Consider the following 27615-nt stretch of genomic DNA (forward strand, 5'->3'; position numbering starts at 1 on the left):
CCCGTCTTCTAAAGATATATTTATTATACTTTCTTTCTCTAAAGTGTGATAAAGGATTAATTTATACAAATAAAAATGACAAAAGATGTTGTTAATACTAACCTTTCGTGTTTATATGTTCTGGTTGACAAAAGAATTGTGTTTCGGTACATAACTCTTCTTTATTATTCTTTCGACTTTTGTTTTCTAAATATATGTTTAGTACATTTTTTTTTCTCCGTTTTTATTTTCCAAAGATATGTTTGATATATTTTCATCCTGTCTATTTTTATTTTCCAAGGATATATTTGATACATTTTCTTCCTCTATATTTTCATTTTCCAAAAATATGTTTAGTACATTTTCTTTTTCTCTATTTTGATTTTCCAAGAATACGTTTGGTACATTTTTTTTTCTCCATTTTGATTTTCCAAGAATACGTTTGGTACATTTTCTTTTTCTCCATTTTGATTTTCCAAGAATACGTTTGGTACATTTTCTTTTTCTACAGCATGATAAAGCAAGCTTACTTTATAAGAATAAAAGATAATTACAGGAGATATTGTTAATACTAACCTTGCATGTTTATATCCTCTTGAAGGTAAAAATTGTTGTGTATTCCATTAAATATTAGCAAGAACTGTTCAAGAGGCAACCTATAAATGTTTTGATATAACATTATTAATTATATTACTACAATTATATTATATTACTATCTTATTATTTGATTAATGATTTTTTACATTACCTTCCTGTAATTAAATCTGTTTGTGCTTGAAAAATCTTTAAGTCACTCTCTTTATTTTTGCGTGGTTGTGCAATTGTTAAACTTTTATTATTTTGTAAACGTTCAAAATTAATTTCTTGATCTACGAGTAACTTTGTCAGTTTATCTAAAATTAATGTTAAAAATAAATAATATATAAGCTAAATTTCAGTTTCAATTTTAATTAAAATTAATTTAAAAATAAAATGAAATAAATTAGATGTTGTAACAAGTCAACTATGAGTATTTTTGAAAAGTTGCCATTTCTTAACCACCTGACTCACAAAATTTGAAGAAAGCATTGAAGGCCATTACACACAAAATTCCGTAAGGACGTAAAACGTAACAATAAAGAAATTGATTAATCCTAATCCAATATTTGGCAATAGAGAGGTTACAGAAAGCCTAAACTGAATTGGGATTAGTCGATTCCCTTACTGTTACGTTTTACGTCCTTACAGAATTTTACATGTGAAGGCTATAAGGAAAAATAAAATGTTCATTTGGTACTGCTGATGAATCGCAAGTGCTGTTAAAAGAGTTTTGTCAGGCCTCAAAATCGAAAAATTGGAAATTGTTGATGTATGTAGAATTATTTTTGATATACCATTTTTTTACTTTTCAAATACTACTCATTTACATTAATATTTCGACAAACAGTTGAAAAGGATAATGGTGAAAGAAAAACAATTTTCTGGTGTTAAATAAAAAGGGATAAAAGGAAAAAGAAATGAAAAAAAAATTTAAGACTTCTGGCCCCTTACTGCAGCCATATTGAATTATGACGTCAGTGGCAAAAATGACAAGCTGATTTTGCGACGATGCCATTTGCAAATAAATATAAATTTGGATAAAATAACGTATTATAATATTTTAGTACACTTTTAAAATCCGGCGAATGCTATCCTTGATCTTTATTGATCAAGATTAGCATTCGCTGAATTAGATTAAGCAATTTGGCTGTGTGAGGCCAGGAGCCTTAAACAATACAGTATACAGTATACTGACATGAAAAATCATAAAAAATTTTAACTGTTACTCATTGATTGTTACACTTATAAGAAAAAGTATAATATCATTATAAAGGACAAGATTTTCTGAATTAAAATAATGTACCTAAAAATATCCATAAATTTTGATGAGGACCCGGTTTTCGTCTCATCGTACTATGAAAATTTTCTACTAAATTGTTTGTTCTTACGGGACAGTTATATACACTAACTTTTGAGGCTTTAGGTAACCAGGTTTTTTCAATATATGTTACAAAGTGCAATAATTCCTCATATTTGGAATGTGTAGCATCACAATAATTATGCAATATTCTTAATGCCTGCACGAAGTATTCTTGTGGCAATAATGGAAGCGTCATTGTCATAGACAACAGCGTACTTGAAATATTTGTTAAACCTAAGCGATTCCACTTACGTAATACAGCCTAAATTATAAAATATAATTTATATTTTCATATTTTATAAATAAATTAAGACAAAAAATTATTATAAATTAAGAATAAGAAGTAGAACTTACTTGATTATAATGGAACCAACAGCCATTGTTCGAGATCCGTCGAACTTTCCTACACGAAACATCGGCTCGAAAACATTATTATATTTAACATCGAGAAATACCGATGTTTATGTGGTTCGAGCTCTGTCGAACTTGTGCGAAACATACGTTCCCCGCGATCCCCGCGCCCTCGAAGCCCATCGATCGCGATCACGCGTTACGAGAGTGCTCCCTTATTTGTCGAAGCACGGAAACGGCTGTTGTGACGCGTGATGTGACCATACGGACGAATAGCGATTCAGCTCTCATCGCGCGTTCGTTACTGAAAAACAACCCTCTTGAGTAAACGGCGAAATTGCTCGCCGGACGTTCAGTCGTTGTTGAGGATTTCTAGCCTCAAGTCGTGGGCCAGAACTCATAGCCGAAAGTCGTCGCGTATCAATCCTCGTCTAAAGACAGCACGGCTCTCTCCCTCTTAAATTGCTGCTTGAGTCGCTACTCGCTCGTTTCGTCTTAAAATGCGGATTTAAGTTACTTATATTTCTTCATTAAGTGTACTACTTAGCGAGGGGTCCGAAAACTTCCGGTCGTGCTCCGCTCGCGATCGTTCTTCTGCTGCGCGCTCAAGATTTCCATTCGACGCGTACAAGATCTCCGCTCCGCGAGAAGCTTCGATGCGAGAAGCCGAGACAAGATTTCCGTTCGCGATACCGGGCAGACAAGTACGAACGACTCAGAAGATTTCCGAATTTGCGGCGCACGATCCGTTGTTCCCCGTCGCGTTTTTTCCGTTCTTGAAATAAAGACTATATATTTCTTTGTGCAATCTGTGTTCCGAGTGCTTTAATCCTCATTTCTCCAGCGAATTTACGACTCGCGTTATCCACGCTTCTCGCTCAACTCTGAGCGGAATCCAGATTCAGGGCGACCGTCGGAAAGCGACGCCCGAACAGCCATGGATATTTGCATTTGAAAAAAGTTTTTCCAAAATTTTCATAGCTGCTGCTTCGTAATCGCTCATAATAAATTTGACACTAGTTTTTAATCCTGGAGCTAGCTGTAATATCTTCAACCATATTGCTTCATATAGTGCACTGGTATGTGCTTCACATAAACAGAACACAGTTCCAACTGCCTAAGAATAATGGCTTTTAATATATGATGTATTAATGTTTAAATACTTTTTATTTGCAAAAATTTACTTTATTTATATAACGAATGTGAATAGTATACAGTTGATCTATATGTGGATAACGAGAAACAACCTACCAATAAATTACAAATATTTGAAATAATAAATGTTTGAAAAAATTATAAAAAAATAAAGGGACTCCGAGAGCCATAACAAGTTGTCCGTATCAATATATTTTTTTCAAATTGAAATTTAATAATGAACATAGAGGGATATTAATTTTTTGAGCCTTTTTATTTATTTATAGAATTATATTAATTAAAATAATTTACCGAAAAAGTTCCATCGACAAAAATTTCTTGAGCTTGCTGAATTATTTCAAAAAGTTTATCACTTGAAAATATAACAACTCTGCTACCATCTTGGGCAACTACATTTCCTTTATAAAATTCTTTAATCCATTCGTATTTAATTAAATCAGTACATAAGGCTTGAAAGGTATGTGGAATAAGAGGTCTTTGTTTAATTCGTTCTCGAGCCATCATACTTTTTATAGAACTATATGATATATGTGCAGCTTCTGGATTTCTGAAACAATTAATATTATTAAATAAAATAAATTAAAATTATTAAAATAACTGTGGATGTTTTCCGATTCATGCATATTCAATGCATTAACGTATTTTTCTTTTCAAATGCAACATTTACGTGAAAATAAAAATATATGCTATTTCACATTTATAAAGTATCAACATGCCTAATATTAATAAAAAATAATAAATTAATTTCAAATTTCTCATTTTTTAATATCAGAAATATAATTATATTTTAAAAATATGTATATTGAGAAATAATATATATATTTCTACATGTATATTATTACTTTTGTTGATTATAATATAGTTTTTATGCGCAAAAAAGTATGGATTAGAATATATTTTTTATTATATTCATAATATAAAACAACGTACGTTCGAGAAACGTTATCAAAAATCTCCTTCAGTGGCAGAAGCGATTCTTGTGATAAACGTAACATTTCGTTCTGCAATTTAGATTTTTCCAACTTTTTAATATCTGGTGGATGTTTATGTAGAGTTCGCACATGTACTTGTCCATCGATTATCTTTGCCACACCAGGACATCCTGTTACACGACGGCTCGAACATCTATATGTATTCTTTATTCGCTTACCAATATTATATGTATATCCATCATGTATATAAATAAAAGTTTCCTTTTGTTTACCGTCAATTGTTTCCATGTTGTACTGAAATATAATAATCAAGAAATAATAATCAAGCGATGCAGTGTCGCAATGCCAAATACATAGCCGATTCTACATTAGATCACTGTATACACTTTTTTATAATGCGTCTTTCACAATGGCATTAAAGTAGATTATAGGTCTCTACACAAGAATGTCTGTAATATGTTAATATAAAAATAAATTTATATCAATGCACAAAGTAACCTTTCTTTTAAAAAGTTTCCTTTATGAATTTATTAGTTGTTGACACAAGTTTATTTTTAAGGTAACATAACGTATTATAAATAATCTTGTGTAGAGATATATAATTTGATAAACGAATTAAAAATACATGTAGATGTTCCAGCCATCATGTAACAGGATGTTTTAGTGTGACAAAGATAATTTATAGGCAAATGTAAATTCTACATCAATCTATCATTCTAAAAAGTTGGAAAAGTCCACGATATAAAAACTGTGAGACATCGAAGTTAGCATTTTCAGTTAATACGGGCTACATTTCGATAATCACTGCCAATACTGAAAATCTAGTGTTCGTGACGTAAACATATATAACAACATAACAGGGTAACAACATAATACATATACACTATTATGCGTGTACTTGGCGCTCTTTTTTACCTTTTTTTTTAAAAGGTTATTTTGTACGGATATCACGCCTTTTTGTAGTGTTACGCATCTTAATCTTATAAACCGTATATAATACAAGGTATGAAGCTAAAAGTGTTACGGACTATTATTTCTAAAGAAAACAACAATTTAATATTTTGCTTAGTTTTTTTAAAATAATAATCTGTAACCCTTTTAGTTGTACATCTTGAATATATTTTTCAATTTCAACATAAAACATAATCGCAATAAAGCATGATTAATGTTAATAAGTCGTTAACTGTAAAATTCTTTATTTATTTTTATTTGCGTGTCTTACTGAATGTTGTTCGCAACTGTATATGTACCGATATCTTCAGGTATCAATATTTTTGATAATTATTTTTACGTCAGACATAATTTTAATTCATCTAATTTCTATTATGTCTAGACATAATTTTTGTCCAATTTTTATTATGTCTAGACATAATTTTAATTCAGCGATTTTTATTATGTCATGACATAATTTTAATTCTGCCGCTAGGGAAATTTTAAGTCAATTGTTATGAATCAAGTTTGAATTCAATGTTTAGGTGTCCCAGGTTGCCGATGACGAGGTCCACATAGCGCGCTCTATAGTTTTCGGTGTCCAGGTGTATTAATATCTTGAATTCGATGGCCACGTGTTCCAAGTTGCCGATGACGAGGTTCACATAGTGCGCTTCGTAGTTTTCGGTGTCTACATGTATTAATACCTCGAATTCGATATCTACGTGTCCTACATTGGGTGCGTTCAGCCGATACTTTGCTAGCCTAGCAATCGTGAGCAGTCGCTTGTTTTCGCTTGTTTCCTCTCTTTTGACCTACTGGATTAAAAAAAAAAGAAACGAGCAAAAACGAGCGATTGCTCACGATTGCTAGGCTAGCGGGGTATCGGCTGAACGCACCCGTTCAGATTTAAAGTTATTAATACACCTAGACACCAAAAACCATAAAGCGCACTATGTGGACCTCGTCATCAGCAATCTGGGACACCTAGACATCAATTTCAAGGTATCAATACACGTAGACACCGAAAATTACGGAGCGCAATATGTGGACCTCGTCATCGGCAACCTGGGACACCTAAACATTGAATTCAACATATTATTACACCTGGACACCGAAAACTACGAAGCGCACTATGTGGACCTCGTCATCGGCAACCTGGGACACCTAGACATCAAATTCAACGTACGATTACACCTGGACACCGGAAACTATGAAGCGCACTATCTGGATCTCGTCATCGGCAACCTGGGACACGTGGACATCGAATTCAAGGTATTAATACACGTAGACACCGAAAACTACGGAGCGCACTATGTGGACCTCGTCATCGGCAACCTGGGACACCTAGACATCAAATTCAACGTACAATTACACCTGAATACCGAAAACTATGAAGCGCACTATCTGGATCCCGTCATCGGCAACTTGGGACACGTGAACATCGAATTCAAGTTATTAATACACGTAGACACCGAAAACTACGGAGCGCACTGTGTGGACCTCGTCATCGGCAACCTGGGACACGTAGACATCGCATTCAACGTATTATTACACCTGGACACCGAAAACTACGGAGTGCACTATGTGGACCTTGTCATCGGCAACCTGGGACACCTAGACATCGAATTCAATGTACAATTACACCTGGACACCGAAAACTATGAAGCGCACTATTTGAATCTCGTCATCGGCAACCTGGGACACGTGAACATCGAATTCGAGGTATTATTACACCTAGACACCGAAAACTACGAAGCGCGATATCTGGACCTCGTCATCGGCAACCTGGGACACGTGGACATCGAATCCAAGGCATTAATACACGTGGACACCGAAAACTACGGAGCGCACTATGTGGACCTCGTCATCGGCAACCTGGGACACGTAGACTTCGAATTCAACGTACGATTACACCTGGACACCGAAAACTATGAAGCGTATTATCTGGATCTCGTCATCGGCAACCTGGGACACGTGAACATCGAATTCAAGGTATTAATACACGTAGACACCGAAAACTACGGAGCGCACTATGTGGACCTCGTCATCGGCAACCTGGGACACGTAGACATCGAATTCAACGTATTATTACACCTGGACACCGAAAACTATAAAGCGCACTATCTGGACCTTGTCATCGGCAACCTGGGATACATAGACATCAAATTCAAGCTTAATTCATAAGAATCGACTTAAAAATTCTCTAGCGGCATTTTCTGCCAAGCGTAGAGAACCTTCTTTTCCGTTGACTCAATATTTATTATATATATACTTAATTTACCTAAATAGAAATCTTCCTCCTGACCGATAAGTCTATCGACCTAATTTCGAAATACGCGCACGATATCGAAACTGGCGATATCTGCGCCGCCAGTGTCGAAAAAGTGAAAGTGACGTTCTCTGTTTGTTACATGTATGTTATAAAGAGCGGTAAGTAGCTAAAGAATATATGCTTCTGGCCTCAGGCCGAATTGCGGGGGTCGGGGGGGCGCGTTCCCCGCGGGGGGAACGCCATAAGAGATGGGCGAGGGGGGTCCGGGAGGAGCAGCTGGTGGGGGTAAAAATGGAGGGAATGAAAAGTGGGGGAGACGAGGAGTGGGGGAAAATTAACTTCTGGCCTCAGGGTACTCTGGAGGGGGACGGGGAAGGGGGGGTACCGCGATACCGACGGTGCGCGAGGAGGGAGCGTCGTCGATCGCGGCGAGACGCGTACTGTCGCGTCGCCCGGACCGGACGTGTTTTCCGGCCGCCCGTTTCCCAAACGGCGAAAACCGCGAGTCGTCCTCCCGCGAGAGGGAGCGTCGATCGCGCGCTTCTTCGTCCCAACGGGACGGACGCGGTTTTCCGACGTATCGAAAGAGACCGAGAGAAAGAGAGAGACGATACCGCTCTCTTCGTTCACCCCGAACGGTACGTTTCGCGAATAATATTTTTTTATCGCGCGTCCGAACTCGCGTTCAAGGTCGCGGTCGGCGTCACATCCTCCGTTTGTTTTTCTTTTCTCGATTGACGCTGCGAGCGGTCGTCGTGTCCTCCCGCGAGGGGGAGCGTCGATCGCGCGCTTCTTCGTCCCAACGGGCCGGATGCGGTTTTCCGATGTATCGAGAGAGACCGAGAGAGAGAGAGAGACGATACCGCTCTCTTCGTTCACCCCGAACCGTACGTTTCGCAAATAATATTTTTTTATCGCGCGTCCGAACTCGTTCAAAGTCGCTGTCGGCGTCACATCCTCCTTTTGTTTTTCTCATCTTGAGCGACGCGGCGAGCAATTGTCGTTTTTTTCCAGGGAAAGAGTTTATCTCTGGGTATGGAAAACCAAAACGTTGAGATAACGAACGCGTATAAAAAGAGTTTTGCTCGCGACGGCGCGGCATACGGTGACGCGGATTGACAAATGTATCGTGAGAGAGTGGTGCAAACCGATCGGAACAGGAATAAGTTGTTTTTTAATGCGGTATGAGCGACGAGTACGCGGAACTTTGTAAGCCAACGTTCGATCCTGAAATCAGGAAACCGATCGTGAAAATCAGCGAACCGTTCGTGAGGAACGAGGATCCGTCCCCGAGGGACTGGGATCCGTCCCCGAGCGCGCTTCTTTGTTTCAGCGGGACGGACGCGGTTTTTCGATGTATAACGTTAGCGATTGGCTACTTACTTTCTCCTTATTTTCTCTTCGTTCACCCGAACCGTACGTTTCGCGAATAATATTTTTTTATCGCGCGTCCGAACTCGTTCAAGGTCGCTGTCGGCGTCAAATCCTCCTTTTGTTTTTCTCGAACGACGCGGCGAGCAATTGTCGTTTTTTCCGGGGAAAGACTTTATATCTGGGTATGGAAAACCAACGTTGAGATAACGAACGCGTATATAAAATGAGTTTTGCTCGCGACGGCGCGGCATACGGTGACGCGGATTGACAAATGTATCGTGAGAGAGTGGTGCGAACCGATCGGAAGGGGGAATAAAGTTGTTTTTCAATGCGGTACGAGCGACGAGTACGTAGAACTTTGCAAAAACCGGTGTTTAATTATAAAATTAGAAAACCGATTGTAATAATAAGCGAACCGCTCGTGAGGAATTGCAGATCGGATTCGTGGAGAGTCGACGTAACGAGATATCTGATCCGTCGCGAAATCGGAATCGCCAATTGCCAATCGAACTGGAGGTTTTTCTATTGCCAAATATATTTGAAAAGAATAGAGGACGGTATTTATACGTCTAATTGATTTAGACCCGACAGCGGTGATAATGTAGCAATAGCAATGTGCGTACTCGCGAATGAACGATCACCGTTATTACTCGTCCCGAGGAATCAGGACGACTCGCGATTCTCGCCGTTTTGGGGAAAGAGTCGTCCTCCCGCAAGGGGGAGCGTCGATCGCGCGCTTCTTCGTCTCAACGGGCCGGACGCGGTTTTTCCGACCAGCCTCGTTGTATCGAGAGAGACTGAGAGAAACGATACCGCTCTCTTCGTTCACCCGAACCGTACGTTTCGCGAATAATATTTTTTATCGCGCGTCCGAACTCGTTCAAGGTCGCTGTCGTCACATCCTCCTTTTGTTTTTCTTGAACGACGCGGCGAGCGGTCGTCGTTTTTTCCGGGGAAAGACAACGTTGAGATAACGAACGAGTATAAAATGAGTTTTGCTCGCGACGGCGCGGCATACGGGCCGCTCGTGAGGAATTGTTGCAGATCGGATTTGTGGAGAGTCGACGTAACGAGATATCTGATCCGTCGCGAAAATCGGAATCGCCGATCGCCAATCGAATTGGAGGTTTTTCTATTGCCAAATATATTTTGGCGTGTTGCTTCTCTGAATTTCATATCACAGCCATTTTTGACAATTTTGATTGCCGTTTTACGCATCGTTCTCTCCGTTTACAACGTGCGGAAACGCGAAAGAATGTAACATGCGAGACGTTCTGGAGATTGTATTCTCGACTGCAAGGAGGAAAGCGTGCTCGCGTTGCTCACAAAGTGGTTGTAATATGCTGATGTAATGATGCTCATATCACAGCCAGCTTTGATGAGCGTTGCGGCACTCACAATTCAATGAGTTTGAAATACGCCATAATTTTTGAAAAGTGAAGTTAGAAAGATATGTTTACATCCACTTTAAAAAAAAGGCGTGTTACCTGAGTGAATTTCGTTTGTATCGTAAAATTGAAGTCTCTTTTCCGCGATGCCGATTGGCTATCTCGATTGATTGCCGCGCCGCGAGCTTGCTTCATCCCGTGAGGGACTGTCATCGCGGAGTGTGGCGAGTTTCGTGCGTGTAGTGCGTCGTGTGTGTCATGATGTAACAGCTCCTGTCGTGTCGCGAGGTTAATATTATTATTAATGCAATCTCTCATCATTATTATAAATATAAAATCGTTTAATTCTAAATTTTGGTCGCGTCACGCAAGGATCGAAGTGCCACGCGAAATATCAGCGGATCGGAGATAGGTAATTATAGTGACTCCTCTTCTAAAAAGGGCATGTCGTAGGTATTGTTGTCACTTTTTCCGCGATGCCGATTGGTTCTCTTGCTGCGCTTACTTCATTTGCAGCTGTCATTGTATATTTTGTCAGTTGTGTGTATCAAGGTGGGTTAATAGTGTAATAGTAATAGCATAACGTTAAAGCTAAATAGCGCGCGCGTCTGTAGTGTAATAGTAATAGCATAACGTTAAAGCTAAATAGCGCGCGCGTCTGTAGTGTCTAGTAATTATAAAAAAGTGGGTGTTTACAGTAAAATAATTTATGTTGCATGTAGTCGTATAAATTTATGTTATAATATCCGTATGCTGCATAAAAAAATGTTCATTATTTATAAAAGTGTTATTTATATTTATACAATATGTAAGAAAAAAATAGAAAAAAAAAAATATCATTAGAACAACTCGCGTTATCGCTCGTAACCGCACCTCGCGTTATCGCTCACTCGCGCCGCAGCGGCTCGTCGGGTCATTCGCGCTGAAGCGTCTCCGCGTTATCGCTCCTTCCCCGTCTCGCTCTCTCGTCAATCGTTCGCCGTTTCTCTGTTTGTTCAATTAAGAGGTACCGCGACCGACCATTCTTACGCATTCGGCGGTACGCAATGTTTATCGCGTTCTCGCGACCGACCATTTTTGCGCACTCGGTAGATCGTAATGTACACTGTGGAAATTGTGGAATAGGCGCGCGTGAAGAGGAACGACATCGTTCGTTGTTTTGTGGAATAGGCGCGTGTGAAGAGGAACGACATCGTTCGTTGTTTTTTTTTCACGTAGAGAAAAAAATACAAATATGTCGGTAGCGCGGATCGCGACGGCAGTACGAATCGCGGCGCGCTCCCGGCGCCTCCTCGCGCGCGATGTCCGTGAACAAATTCGGCATGTCTCTGACGAATCGGAGCAACGGTGACGGTGCGTCCACGGTGAGATTGCGCTCCTCGATCGAGTCTCTGCGCAATTACGCGCGCAACAACGCGCTCTTCGTGAGCGAGGATTCCTACGACGCGAGGGAGCGCAAGATACGGCGGGTAGCCGCGCCGGAGGACAGCGACGACGCGACGAACAGGAGTTACGTCGAGGACGCGATCGAACGGCTCAGGAAAGTCGTGACCGGTGAGATCGAGAAGAAAAACGCGACGCTGAAGAACGACGCGCTCCGTTTGGACGAGGAATCCTACGACGCGAGAAAGCGCAAGATGCGGCGCTTAGCCGCGCCGGAGGTCGGCACCGACGCGACGAACAAGAGCTACGTAGAGGGCGCGATTGAGCAACTGAAAAGCGTTTTGATCGAAGAGATTAAAAATAACAACGCGATCCGAGAATTGGGGAACGAAATCGCGGCGCTGGAAAACGTCGCGCTCCGTTTGAACGCTCAGGATTCCTACGACGCGTCGGGACGCAAGATACGACGCGTAGCCGCGCCGGAGGTCGGCGCCGACGCGGCCAACAGGAGCTTCGTCGAGGGAGCGATCACGGAGCTCGGAAAGACTTTGAGTGATGTAATAAAAGAATTTAAAAAAGAGTTCGTTGCTGTGACAGATAAGCTCGAGGTCGAACTCATCGCGATCAAAACCGTTTTACGGATTATCAAACAAAAATGAGCGTGGAGAAACGAAGACTCGTGGAGGAACTGCACGCGCCGGCGAGGAAGAACTTTCCCCGTCGCCGCGTCGTGGTGCGCGGTTACGATGATCTGTGGCAGGCCGACGTGGTCGAGATGCGTCCCTATTCGCGCCAAAACGCGGGTAACAATTACATTCTGACGGTCATCGACGTGCTGAGCAAGTACGCTTGGGCGATCCCGCTCAAGACCAAGAGCGAAAAGGAGGTCGCGACGGCTCTGCGAAAGATCTTTTGCGAGGACGCGAGGTGCCCTGAGAATCTGCAGACGGACAAGGGAAAGGAATTCTACAACGCCGACGTGCGCGAGATCCTCGACGCGCGCAAGGTGAATCACTACTCCACGTATTCGGTGATGAAAGCGTCGGTGGTGGAGAGATTCAATCGCACGTTGAAAAACGACATGTGAAAGCTCTTCACGCTTCAGGGATCGTACAGATGGATCGACTCGCTGCCGAGCCTCCTGTCGAATTACAATCGTCGCAGACACAGAACGAGCGGAATGCGTCCGGCGGACGTGACGCCCACCGTCGCCGAAAGGCTGCTGCGCACGGTGTACAGTCGCGCGAAGATCGCCGCGCCGGCGAGGTTTCGAGTCGACGACCCGGTGCGCGTGAGCAAATTCAAAACGATCTTCGAGAAGGGCTACACACCCAATTGGACCACCGAGATCTTTCGCATAGCCAGAGTGCAAAGGACCAATCCCGTTACGTATCTGTTGAAGGACATTCGCGGGGAAGCGATAGCCGGAGGGTTCTACGAACACGAGTTGCTGCGCGTCTCCGATCCCGACGTCTATCTCGTGGAAAAAGTTTTGCGTAAGCGCGGCAATCAGGTGTACGTGAAATGGTTGGGAATGGACAGTTCGCACAATTCGTGGATAGATAAGGCATCTGTATTATAACAAAAAAATAATTAGACACACAACGTGTACTTTATTAAGTTAGTTCGATGATGAAAGGCTGAGGTCAAAACAATGTTTACAATTTTTATTTATATGATTATAAAAGAATAGAATAACGCATCGCAAAGCTTTATACCAACGTAAAAAAAGACCATTAGTAAGTAATTTTTTAGGTTGTAAAATAATATTTTGCCTAAAACAGATTAAAATAAAGTGTGTGTTAACGCGTCGCTTGACTAATTTTCAACATTAATTAAAAAACTGTACGGTGGATCGTGTTCACCTTCAACTATAGGCTTTCTCATTGTGTCCTCTCTTCATCGATATATATCGTTTGAACATTCTTGGCAAAAGATTTTTTTCGCAGACTTGTGTTATTCATAAAAAAAATACCTCTTTTTTCCTATTAGTCTAATGTTAAAATTATTAAATTCACATAATTTAAAAGTGAATTATTTTTTTTTCTGGGCTTAAGCGATTCATGAAAGTTCCTTCTTTCGATATAAAACATATCATTTTTTTGGCAAAAAGTTGTTTCATCATCGAACTACCTTAATAAAAAATTGTACACATTCTTCGGAATTGATTTTTTTTACTATACGATAAAACCATTTTACGATAAATGGGATTGAGAGAACATGCGTATGAGAAGACGCGAGTAAGATCGAGAGAGAAAAAACGTAGGTGGGATAAAGCACATGGAAATAGGAAAAAAATTGACATCGACGCTCATTTTCTATAATATATTTTGTATAATTATAAGATAACTTTTTATGAAAATATAAAAAAATATTATAAAAAAAATATTATAAAAAGTATTATAAATAGTATTATAAAAAGTATTATAAAAAGTATTATAAAAAGTATTATAAAAAATATTATAAAAAGTATTATAAATAGTAAGGTTTAATTTGATTCCAATCTTCAGGCTCCTCCTCATAGAGCTGGAGCCCGAAGAGACGCGTCAGGGCGAAAACATCCGCCACGTGGTAAATGGCAGCGATGTCTTGGCGGTACGACGTATCGTACCACAAATAATCGACGTCTTTTTGTCGCCACCGCCTCTCCGCTTGTGTCCACGCTTGTAGGTCTTTATTAACGTAGCCCTTTACACTGATTTGAGTTGAAATAACATGCTGAAAACACACATTATTAAATACTGTATATACTTTTAAAAATTATGTATGCTATTAATAATGAACATACTAACCTCCGGCGGGCAAAAGACCAGAGATGTCTTCCCATGTAACTGCATCTCCCACTGTATCGTATCATAAATGTGTAACATCCCCGTGCCCGGAACGTCTATTACCCACTAAAAATTGATTTTATAAAAAATAATTTATTAAAAATAATTTTATAAACATTTTTTTTATCACACACCTTTGGTAGGAGCGTGGCATCTATTGTTTCGTCATATCGGAATATCTATAAAAAAACATGTTAAGTGTGAGTTACTAACAGATAATTAAATAATTCTTTTTCCTAATTGTATATTAAACATGAGTCATTCATGTATACGATAATTACAAATTTCTTTTTTCCCTACTTATATATTTTAGAAAAAATATTACTTAAACGACTCACCGTCGACGTGCCGAAATGCACGTGTATTTCGGCTGGATTCTCATTGGCACCTTCCTTCTATAAAAACAATTATATATAAATATTTAAAACATCACACGCGCACAAATCACGTACCTCAAATCTAGTAAAATTTTTATATTCGTCAAACGTCCTTTCAAATAACGTCTTCTCATGTACATCATGCTGTAAAAAATTAAACGAAATATATTATTTAAAAAAAACACACACAAATAACGTACCTCTGGAATGAAATTTATATACGTCGCCGGAATAGGCTCGCGAACGTCGTCAGGCTATAACAAATTATTTAATAATTTATTGGATATACTAAATCGTATACCTTATATAATATGTACTCACCTTCATGTGCACAGGCACCTCAAATGTTATATCGTCAAATAGGTATCTCATTTGCAAAGATTCCTCGTATGGAGTGAACGTAACGTTCATCCCCATTTGCAGAGGCACCTCTGCAATCTTCAATTTGTCAACTTTTATGTACTAAAAATAAAAATATATTACACAAAATTATTACGCAGAATTTTTTTATTATTGCGCAACACAAAACACTTACACCGTCACACGGATACGTTATTTGCAAATGCATCTTGGCACTGTCACTGTTCAAATGTACTTTTTTTTAAAAAAACTTCGCGTCGCTGTCTCAAAAGACTGTGGATTGACTACACCCAAGTCTAGTCGGGAGTTTTTTATATATCGAGGCAGTGCAACAAAAGGAGGATATTGCGTTAAACAAAATATACTAAAAATAGCATTTTGCATAGAGGAAAATATGCGTTTTATCAAACCGACTCATACGCCGGGATCGTCGACGCTTTTTTTCCCAGCGCGAGTGAGCGAACGCGCGTGAGATTGGGTGGGATAAGGAGCGATAAATGGAAACACGATATCGGTGACAGAAGCGTATATCTTTTTTTTACATATTACAATTTTATATTTTTTACCGCGACTTCCTCCTCCCCGATATTCTACGCGTCTTTGAGGAATCGTCCACGAATAAAGAAAAAAAGTATGAAATAAGATATATATTTGTCTCGAGATACACATGCGCGTATCTATATGTTTATTTATCCAATTTATAAGAAAAAAACACGCGCGATATCCGTCCGCGGCGAGCAATTCGTCCGCGGCTAGCAATTCGTCGCACTCTTTCTGCATGTTATCCAGAAGGGCCTTTCACCTTCGGGAACACAGAATTTCACTCGATCGAAAAGACGACGAGACCCGTAGGTGTAAATCCTACGTAGCTTCTCGTCCTACGCACTCCTCGTCCCCCCCACTCCTCGTTCCCCCCACTTTTACCCCACCAGCTGCTCCTCCCGGACCCCCCTCGCCCATCTCTTATGGCGTTCCCCCCGCGGGGAACGAGCCCCCCCCCCCCCGACCCCCGCAATTCGGCCTAAGGCCAGAAGCATATATTCTTTAGCTACTGACGTATTTTAAAAATAAATTTTCGCATTTGGACTTTGCGTCGCAACATCTCCGCTCGTAGGAAACGTAGCGGAATAATATGAGAAAAGCCACCCCCCCTAATTGGACCCCATGCTATCGATCAAGCCTACTTAGAACTTGATTCGTTCACTCGTTATCGAGATCTCAACATTTCGGGTATTCGCAACCCGTCGCGTCGCGTAAAAGAGTCACGGTCGGTCTCGCTCCGCGTGTACTTGGCGCGAGACACTACCGTGTCTCTTGATTTTCAGTATTGTAAGTGAATATCAGAACGCAACTAGGGTGTGTAATAAAGCTATAAGCGAAATGGTTTACTAGACCATAGGAAATAAGATTGAACCATTTCACTTACAATTTTATTTTACGTTCTATTAACCGAAAACGCCATTTACTCCAATGTTTTACAACTTAATCCACTACTGTGGGAGCGTCCCGTTTGACCACGTTAATATTTACCACGGTCCCGATTGACCACGTTAATATTGAACACGTTGCAATTGACCACGTTGCGATTGACCACGTTGTGATTGACCACGGTTTCGATTGACCACTGTCCCAATTGACCACCGTCCCGATTGACCACCGTCCCGATTGACCACCGTGCCGATTGATCACCGTCCCAATTGACCACCGTCCCAATTGACCACGGTCTCGATTGACCACCGTCCCGATTGACCACGGTCTCGATTGACCACAGTCCCGATTGACCATCGTCTCGATTGACCACCGTCCCGATTAACTACCGTCCCGATTGACTACGGTCCCTGTTGACCACGTTGAGATTGACCACGTTGTGTTTGACCACGTTAATATTGATCACGTTGCGATTGACTACGGTCCCGATTGCCCACAGTCTCTATTAATCATGGTCCCGATTGACCACGTTGATATCGACCACAGTCCCAATTAACCACGTTGATATTGGTCACGGACATGATTGGCCACGGTTTTGATTGACCACCATCTCGATTGACCACCGTCCCGATTGGCCACGGTCCCGATTGACCACCGTTCCAATTAACCACCGTTCCAATTGACCACCGTCTCGATTGACCACCATTTCGATTGACCACGGTCCCAATCGACCACCGTCTCCGATCGACCACCGTCCCGATTGAGCACGTTGATATTGGCCACGGTTCCGATTGACCACCGTTCCGATTGACCACGTTGATATTGACCACGGTCCCGATTAACTACGTTAATATTAGACACGGTCTTGATTGACCACCGTCTCGATTGACTACAGTCCCAATTAACCACGTTGATATTGGCCACGGTCCAGATTGGCCACGGTCCTGATTGACCACCATCCTTATTGACCACCGTCCCGATTGGCCACGGTCCCAATTGACCACCGTTCCGATTGGCCACGGTCCCGATTGGCCACCGTTCCAATTGACCACCGTCCCGATTGACCACCGTTCCAATTGACCACCGTCCCGATTGACCACCGTCTCGTTTGACCACGTTGATATTGACCACGGTCCCGATTGACTACTGTCCCGATTAGCCACGTTCCCGATTGACCACGGTTCCGATTGACGACCGTCCCGATTGACCACCGTCCTGATTGACCACGTTGATATTGACCACGGTCCCGATTAACTACGTTGATATTGGCCACGGTCCCGATTGGCCACGGTCCCGATTGACCACCGTCCCGATTGACCACGATTGAGCACGAGTTACAATATTAAGCAGTTCCTGAGATATATATATACAGGTTGCAGAAAAACTAAGTTTCGTAAATTTGTGTAATGAAAGAAGGAATAAATACACCAACTTTAAGTATAGAAACCATGGGTCAACGACGCTTCGTTACGGCGTGACGGGCGTTTAATTAAATTGTCACAACGACTGCGATGCAATGATTTTATTTCGTCAATTTAACATGTTTACAGACCCTCTATACAGAGTCTGGCCATAATTGATTTTGTCCAAATCCTGCGAGAGGAAGGATATACATTATGTATGTACAACCACTGAGATATAAGTAATATCACAGTATTTACAACACAATAATTTTACGAGAGGTTAGGCAATCTGTCACAACAATGATGTGCAAGGCAAGCAAAGATGCAGAATAAAGCGGGGATCACACACTTCTGCACAACGCATAATGCTTAAGAATAAGAAAATTGATTGTTCCATACACATGTGCATAAGGAAATAGACTAATCAATTTTGTTATGCTTACGCATTATCCGTTGTGCAGAAGTATGTGCTCCCCGCTTATAATGGCCATCGCACACACAATTCCATAGGTTGCATTGAGACCGGCCGCTTCCCAGCAGCCGCGCCGATTGTCCAAACAGTCACCCCGGGTAGTTTTACAGAAATTACCAGTTGCGGAGCCACGCGCGGCACAGGCTGAACGAGCGGTGGAAGCAGCGACATCTGTACCAAGGGAGACCAAACTCCTATGCATGCCGCCCACGCCGTTAATGTCGGCACTACAGCTCCCGATAACGACTCCCGCGCCTCCTCCGCTAATAGACGCGATCGCGGAATTTGTAGGGTACGATTTCCCGATCGGTCCGGTGGAGCAGCCTTCCGACGACTTTGAGTCGCCGTCGGGAGAAAGCGAAAGCGAGGATGACGAGGCCTGGAAGCCGAAATAGGGAAAGACTTCTCGCTTATTGAATATTAAATATATATAAGATATACGTTTCGTTTATTTAGTTTTGAGTTGCATAAATCGCTTGACAGAATAGTCAATTCTTTTATTTTCGTTATATTTTTATGTATGCCATGATTCATTTTATTTTGATATTACACTTGCGCTTCTGAGAGATATATTAAGTTGCATTGACAGCCCGTATGGCCAAGTACATTTAGTTTTGCGTATCATTAGAATATAGGCTCGGCAAGACGGTAGAGACCGCGCGTAATTTTAGTTTAGAGTGATATCCGGCCGACCGGTACAAAACCACGTTTAGTTGATAGTTTGACTTACCGCCGATCATAAAGGTCTTATATTGTTTAGCGGTTGTCGATATAGTTTGAGCGATCATAATCGTACGAAGGTAAGCGCGTTTAATTCCAAACGCCGATATAGAATTACGACGATAACCCGTATCGGGGGCACGGAGGATCATCCCTCGGACCCGGTACGAGCGTCCATAAGGTGGGCGCCAAGGAAATACTAAGTTCTGGGGAAATTTCATCTTCTCCAGGAACAACCAGGCTGAAACGTCATCCGAGGACCTGGGAAACAGCTCCAAGGGGTGCGCGCCATGACCCGGTAAAAATCCCCGGAAAACGTAATTTCTCCAGGGAAAGAGAGGTCCGGCGGTCTTACCAAGACCTGGGATACCTCCCCAGGAGGTCGGCGCCATTGTCCAGCCAAATCCGGGCGAAACGCACTTTCGCCAGGAACTTATCTACCCGACGGTCTTACCAGAACCTGGGACACCCTCCCAGGGGTTCGGCGCCATGATCCGGCAAAAACCGGGCGAAACGCACTTTCGCCAGGAACTTATCTATCCGACGGTCTTACCAAGACCTGGGATACCTCCCCAGGAGGTCGGCGCCATTGTCCAGCCAAATCCGGGCGAAACGCACTTTCGCCAGGAACTTATCTATTCGACGGTCTTACCAGGACCTGGGACACCCTCCCAGGGGGTCGGCGTCATGATCCGGCAAAAACCGGGCGAAACGCACTTTCGCCAGGAACTTATCTATCCGACGGTCTTACCAGGACCTGGGACACCCTCCCAGGGGGTCGGCGTCATGATCCGGCAAAATCCGGGCGAAACGCACTTTCGCCAGGAACTTATCTATCCGACGGTCTTACCAGGACCTGGGACACCCGCCTAGGGGGTCGACGTCGAGCTCCGACAAAGATCCCCAGGAGACGCATCATCTCCGGGAACAGTGGCCCGGAAGAGCGATACCAGCACCTGGGAGACACAGCCAGAGGGTCGGCGTCAACGGCCGACGACATCGACGTCACCCGGACGTCGTCTACAGGGAGAACACCCAAATTCACCTTCAGGGGCATCTCCGAGGAGGTGCGCATAGGTCGACGTCGTCCGCGTCGAACATTTTCCGGGAGTGAAAACCTGGTGCAGCGGTACCAGGGAAGGAAGGTTCTCGCACTGCGTTGCGCGTGGAAATTTCCACGGGAACCTTCTAGAACGGGCGATGCGCAAAAGGACACGCGAGAGGGTAGTGAAAATCATCGTGTTTTCGCATGATCGCGCCAGATGTGCCGGCCGCGAACAATAGACGATCGAGAAAGTTCCGGGGAGTAGGATCGATCCGGCATAAGTGGGGAGCCCAAGCGAGAGCGACCGCTCGAGGCAGTCTCTCGGGTATAGCCGTGGCGAACACACGTATCACACTCTGTACGATCGGCATACGCGTTATACTTTACAACCGAGAACTCCCGCGTACTATCGCGTAAAATTACTCGTCTTAACCAACAGCGAGGGGCAATTAATTGCCAAATACAATCGAGTGTTAGCAACAATACGCGAGTTGAAATTCGGATACATTGTTAATTAGTGGAAGTGCAATTATCGAGTATATAACAACCACGGGCATTGGGTCACGCGGATACGGAATATTGTGCGGACATTATTAATCATTGTATTTAACCACCGAATACTCGTTCGTTAATTCAGCGCACGAACATCGTATGATAGAGTGATGGTCACGGCCAAGTGCGTGATCATAGTTTAACAATCACGAGGTTCACAGTCCTCCGATCGGAATAATTATCTGGAATAAAAGCATCGTATCGACTAAACGAATAAGCCGAGATACGCAATTTGAATAATTGTGCAACTTTATTAAAATAAAGCGACGTTCACACCGAGGCGAGAAACTCGCGTTGTGAGACATTTTTATGATATTGTGAAACGGCCTGTAATGTTGAAATGATGATCTGGGATTAAAGAATAATTAATTCTGAAACAAATTCTCCTGATTAATTATAAAAAAATTATCGATACTTACCTTCTACTTACCTTGTCCTTCGGCGATGATCCAACGTTGGCCAGCGGCAATCCGGTATGCGATGTAAAGCGAGGATCCGGGGAAGCAGAGCAGCAACAAAGCAGCGATCCATCTGAGGCGGGAACCTGAAAAAAGAGAAGCGAATTAGTGCGTAATTAAAACATAATTATCGGGAATTATCCTTATCTGGTATGCGAAGTAAAGCGAGGATCCAGAGACGGATAACGGCAACGGCGATCCATTCCGGGCGTCGATCTGCAACAAAACATAAAATAATTGTCACATAATTATTTTATAATTACTTACCTCTATCTGGTATGCGATGTAAAGCGAGGATCCAGGGATGAGAAGCAGCAACGATGATCCAATAGGGACATCAGTCTGAAATAAAATTCAAATAATTAGGATATAATTAAAATATCCTTACTTACCTCTATCTGGTATGCGATGTAAAGCGAGGATCCAGGGATGAGAAGCAGCAACGGTGATCCATCAGGGACATCCTTTTGAAACAAATAATTCCTATTAGCGTCTTGCGAATAATCGGGGCGTTGATGCGAACTTACCTTCTCGGTAGTCTAAGGTAAAACCGAGTGGCGACCGTTTGATAGGAATATTATCCGCCGGAATCGGGCTCAACACGTACCGTCCTGTCACAGCATAAGCATAGCATAAGACCGATGAACCAATAAGCATCTTATGTAAATTAATATGGCGACTTTATGCTGGATGCTCATTGGTTAACGGTCTTACGCTACGCTTATGCTAAGTTATGCATTTTGTGCGCAATGGCCTTAAGGCCATTGCACGTAACGAAGTTTTAGTCATAATCGTAAGGCTGTAAGAAAATATACCAATCATAGTCGATTATTTTCCTTGCGCTTGAAGAATAGTCAAGTGTGATTGCTCTATTTTCTTACGGCCTTACGATTATGACTAAAACTTTGTTACGTGCAATGGCCTTTAAGCTGAATAATAAAATGGATTATAAGTTTTTGGATTGCGTTGGAGTGATTAGGAACATGGTGGGGCATGAGTGGGTCGTATCGTCGTATGCACGAACTTATGCCTTAACTGGCCTTAACCTAAAGCTTAGAATAATTCTATTGGCTCTCGCCATTTTATTCCAAAGCCAATACACGTGAGTTCACTCAGTTGCCAGACTCTTAAGGCCGTGGCACATAGAAAAACTTAAGCAGTAAGGCTGGTTTCACATGGGGCGTAAGATGCGTATGCGTAACTTGCGTCAGCCAATCAAATCGTCTCAGTATTTAATCGTATCACACGCGTATAGTAGCTGAGACAATTTGATTGGCTAACGCAAGTTACGCATACGCATCTTACGCCCCATGTGAAACCAGCCTAAAACTCAAGCAGTAAGCGAATCAGCCAATCACAGCCAAGAACTTAAGGCACGGCCCTAAGTTCCAATCACACTCGATTATTCTTCAAGCGCGAGAAGAATAATCGACTGTGATTGGACTATTTTTTTACGGCCTTAAGATTACAACTAAAACTTTGTTACGTGCAATGACCTTAACAGTAAGGTTTTGATCTATCGCGTTGCTCGATTCAGCCGTCCGTAATCGTAACTGGCCGAATCGAGCAACGCAATTGGTCGAAAACTTATGGCTTAATCGACTGTTGTCCGTGCATACTAACACAACCTTAACAGCCAATCGGAACGTCCGACAAAGTTTCGTTTTAAGAAGTCAACGGTATGGATTCGCTACCGCTTAGGGTTGGTTTATAATAGCCGTAACCGTTGATTTAAGCCGTAATCTTTAAGAAATTGACCAATCGTAGTCGATTTTTCTTCTCACATTCGACTGTGATTAGTCAATTTTTTAAAGATTACGGCTTAAATCAACGGTTACGGCTATTATATATAAATACGCGTAACGCGGAAAATACATGCTATGTGACTTCAGCCTAAGGCTGGATTCCCATGGCAGGTATCGTACTCAAAATCAAAGACGGCATCGTTCTCCTAATAGTTTACCCAGACAAGAAGATATTTTTCCATCCATTGAAATCTCAGGTAAAATTGCATTTTACTTGCATTATATTTGTCATAACTTAATTTTGTAATTTTTTCAAGCGAGTGAATAATATTTTTGACTGTTAAAGTAAATTATAATATAAATAGAAAAAACTTTTTACAACATATTTAATTTAAAAGATCTTTAGCACTGTATATCTTATTTGGCATTTATTATAAATTAAAGTATAGTGAACTTAAATATTATAATAGAAAAAAATAATTTGATTCGTATATAACATGAACATATGAATTGTATGTGAATATATATAATTATATATATTTGTATGTAATTATGTATGTATAATACTTTTTCCGAGATTTTTTTTAGAAAAATATTTAAAAATTGATATATGCTACTCATTTGTATAAAGTATAAATAACTCATTTTTATTAAGTATAAATAATATTTACTTACAATTACTCGCATAAAAATAACTCGTTTTGTTTATTTCTTAATAAATATTTTGATATTTTTTTAAAGATGATGAAGAAATTTATAGAATACCAGAAGATGATTACTCTTTTTTGGAAGAGAGTACTTCATCTCTTGAAAAAACATATCATAAAATAGATGATGTACAAAGTATTATTGACAATAATAGAGAGCCACGATCAGCAGGCACCTGTATCATATGCTTAAGTGAACAAACATTATATATATTCGTACCATGTGGACATTTATGTGTATGTGGGAGCTGCAGTAATAATTTAATACACAAAAGATGTCCAATGTGTAACCTATTGTATAATAACTGCATCAAATCAATTGTATCTTAAAGAAAGGTAAGTAAAAAACGCATGAGACTTATAACATATTTCTATATTCTTGATTTATATATAATTAGATAAACATATATTAATGACAATTCTAAAAGTATTGAAAAATAGATGTCCGTTTAGATATCGTAAAAAAAGTATGTAGCATGTTTGCTCTCGGATTTTTCTTTGGTTCTCACAGTAGGCTTAATGTTAAGATTGCAAACAGAAAAAACATTTTGAATTAGATAGTACTGTAAACGTTATTAAACCTGATTAACAAAAACATATAAATGCATAATCTTAATAAGAGAATTTGTTGCAAAATGACATTTTTTCTGCAAAACACGTTACAAATTTAATACAAAAAAATTTACACTTATAATTATTTTATTATTTAACTTGAAGTTGAAATTTTTAAGCTGTTTCTAGGCTCTATTAATGTATTAATATATATAATGTAATATACAGTAAACTACAGATATTGAATTCTTTTCAATTATTAAAGTGTAAAGCTTTTGGACGCTCCTAGTTTGGCTATTGAATAGAGACTCGTAACGATTTTTTATATTGATTATTTATTGAAGTAGCACTTCTGTATTCAAAAAGCATTCAATACCTGTGGTCAGTGTATATTAACGTAATGTAATACCACAATAATTATTCCATATGCAAGAAGAAATGATATATTTTTTTGTTACAGGAATATCGACAGTTCATCAACTACAAATAAATCTTCTTTTCTTCCAAGAAAAGTCAGACAAGTTAGACGAAGGCAAAATAGACGAATTTGCAAGAATAATAATTAATATAGATAAGTGTATATCCAACATGGCTATGCATTTGAGCGCGATACTTATTCATATCTATAACCAAAAAAAGTGACACAATGTATGTGTTACAATAATGGAATATATTTCCTTTTTATGCGTGCTGCCAAATGTATTTTATAAGTAAGTGACATAGATTTAAGTTTATTCGGTGGAAACAAAAATTCTGTTTAATTCTGTTTAGATCCGTTCAGTTCTGTTTAATTCCTTGCTTAGTATTAAATGTATATCCAATATGGCTGTGCATTTGAGCGTGATATTAAAATCTATAACGAGAAAAAATGACACAACGTATGTGTTACAATAATGGAATAGATTTCCTTTTTATGCATGCTACCAAATGTATTTTATAAGTAAGTGACCGATTTAAGTTTATTCGGTGGAAACAAAAGTTCTGTTTAATTCTGTTTAGATCCCGTCCAGTTCTGTTTAATTCCTTGCTTAGTATAAAATGTATATCCAATATGGCTGTGCATTTGAGCGTGATATTAAAATCTATAACTATAAAAAATAACAATGTGTATCAATATCAATAATGGAATAATTTTTTTATGCGTACTGCCAAATGAAAATAAATAAGCGACCGATTTAAGTTTATTCGACGGAAACAGTAGTTTTGTTTAATTATGTTTAGTTTTTTTTAATTCCTTCGTTAGTATTTTCAGTATTCTTAAGTTATCTAAAAACGTATTTTGTAATTTTTGAGGCAATAAAATTAGATGTACGTAATGTTATGTAACATGAAGCAATTACAAAATTGAAATGTGATAACTTTTGTAAGTGCAACACTGCCTAAAAATATATTTTTTAATGTGTGTGAAGTATAAAAAACGTATTTAAAAAGATTTGATATCTTTTCGTATTATTAAGCCATGTTGCTTGCACTTATAAATATAAACTTAGCGATAAAGTCAGGCGGGAGACTTCTGCATGTCAAGTAAAGCAGATTACATTTTCCACTATCTCTCTCTCTTAATATCTATCTTAATATTTACCTTAATATCTAATATGTATTCGATAACCACAAAATAAATCATAAATCCGGGTCCTATATATTGTGCAATTTTACTTAAGACACATAAATAGTTTTCTATTTACATCAAAACTCAGTTAATTTTCACTTGTGACGTCAGTTGAACGCACGTTCCTTTTAATGTTGATGGAGAGTGAGATTCAATGAATTTTTATTCACAATCGAGACCATGTCCTTTCTACTGTACTATTAAAAGTGAAATTAGAAACTTGTATTGTTATGCGATAGCTTTGTCACCAAAATATTCAGGTAAATTTCTTTTACTCACTAAAAAATTGACGTCTTATGATTATTCTCAGCCTAAAGTATTCACGTAACTGAGTGACTCAGCTCACTTAAGTGTAAATAGAAAGCGCTTATACTATCATAATATAAATTGTAACGCAATTGCCTTAAATAATAAAATTAATATAAAGAACGTAGATACATCTTTCTCTTTTTTCAGAAAAAAATAGAACTTTTCGCTTAAAGATAGGAACTAGAAAAGTACTTTTTATACAAAAATTGAACTTCTTTAGCGGGGATAACGCTATAACCAGCTCGAACAATATGGTTTACAATTTATTCTGTTATTGATTAAGTTAATAACATTGTTGTTCCAGCATTTTTATTTACTACTGTATATTTAGTTTAAGAAATTTATTAACAAATTATAATTCTAATAAATTCATCATAAAATGACAATGTCGGATATAATTCCGTACCACTGCATTGCACATTGCTGATATCATGATATGACATTTTTCCTAACCTCTTATACTAACGTAAATTACTGCAATATGTAAAATATGAAAACTGTATATAAACGAGAAAAATGACGAAAAATATGACATAATGCAGTATCGACTATATCAATTTATTTCTCGGGAAAAAATAACAAATACTATTAAATGCAGCGATAACAAAATCGCATTCAATATTGTCAATTTTAATGTAGTCAAACGAGACCGTGGTCAATCGGGACGGTGGTCAATCGGGACGGTGGTCAATCGAGACAATGGTCAATCGGGACCGTAGTCAATCGGGACGGTGGTCAATCGGGACGGTGGTCAATAGGAATTGTGGTCAATCGAGACCGTGGTCAATCGGGACGGTAGTCAATTGGGACGGTGGTCAATCAGGACGGTGGTCGATCGGGACGGTGGTAAATCGGGACGGTGGTTAATTGGGACCGTGGTCAATCGGGACGGTGGTCAATCAGAACGGTGGTCAATCGGGACCGTGGTCGATCGGGACGGTAGTCAATCAAGACTGTGGCTAATATCAACGTAATTGATCGGGACTGTGGTCAATATCAACGTGGTCAATAGAGACGGTGGTTAATAGGGACCGTGGGCAATCGGGACCGTGGTCAATCGCAACGTGATCAATATTAACGTGGTCAAACGCAACGTGGCCAATTTCAACGTGGTCAATCGGGACGGTGGTCAATCGGGACCGTGGTCGATCGGGACGGTGGTCAATCGAGACCGTGGTAAAATGGGACCGTGGTCAATCGAGACGGTGATCAATCGGGACCGTGGTTAATCGGGACCGTGCTCATTCGCAACGTGGTCAATGTTAACGTAGTCAAACGCAATGTGGTCAATCTCAACGTGGTCAATCGGGACGGTAGTCAATCGGGACCGTGGTCAATCGA

At 40.3% G+C, this 27615-nt stretch overlaps 1 protein-coding gene and 2 long non-coding RNA genes across 3 annotated transcripts in view; 1 reads left to right on the plus strand and 2 right to left on the minus strand.

Moving 5' to 3' along the window:
• Window positions 1–5196, minus strand: part of LOC143905430 (uncharacterized) — a 5327-nt gene extending 131 nt beyond the window's left edge. Inside the window, exons 1-10 of the mRNA XM_077420852.1 lie at window positions 4355–5196; window positions 3716–3971; window positions 3454–3516; window positions 3221–3386; window positions 2273–2310; window positions 1862–2180; window positions 728–872; window positions 556–635; window positions 103–484; window positions 1–8 (exon numbers count right to left, since the gene is read on the minus strand). The exon at window positions 1–8 is cut by the window's left edge and continues 131 nt beyond it. Coding sequence (XP_077276978.1) covers window positions 333–484; window positions 556–635; window positions 728–872; window positions 1862–2180; window positions 2273–2310; window positions 3221–3386; window positions 3454–3516; window positions 3716–3971; window positions 4355–4644 — 1509 coding nt within the window. The 5' untranslated portion in view covers window positions 4645–5196 and the 3' untranslated portion in view covers window positions 1–8; window positions 103–332. The remainder of the gene's footprint in view (window positions 9–102; window positions 485–555; window positions 636–727; window positions 873–1861; window positions 2181–2272; window positions 2311–3220; window positions 3387–3453; window positions 3517–3715; window positions 3972–4354) is intronic.
• A 9061-nt stretch (window positions 5197–14257) lies between these two features.
• LOC143905461 (uncharacterized) lies at window positions 14258–15942 on the minus strand. The gene is made up of 6 exons (XR_013259203.1): window positions 15236–15942; window positions 15115–15168; window positions 14876–15058; window positions 14672–14716; window positions 14499–14603; window positions 14258–14424 (listed from the first exon to the last, which is right to left on the minus strand). It is a non-coding gene; the product is annotated as an uncharacterized LOC143905461 (long non-coding RNA).
• Window positions 15943–23274: 7332 nt separating this feature from the next.
• On the plus strand, window positions 23275–25259 carry LOC143905454 (uncharacterized). The gene is made up of 3 exons (XR_013259200.1): window positions 23275–23354; window positions 23839–24140; window positions 24817–25259. It is a non-coding gene; the product is annotated as an uncharacterized LOC143905454 (long non-coding RNA).
• The last annotated feature ends 2356 nt before the right edge of the window (window positions 25260–27615 follow it).

The sequence above is a fragment of the Temnothorax americanus genome, unplaced genomic scaffold (genome assembly GCF_048541705.1).
Source record: "Temnothorax americanus isolate GAGA-0224 unplaced genomic scaffold, ASM4854170v1 Scaffold61, whole genome shotgun sequence".
NCBI classification, from domain to species: Eukaryota; Metazoa; Arthropoda; class Insecta; order Hymenoptera; family Formicidae; genus Temnothorax; species Temnothorax americanus.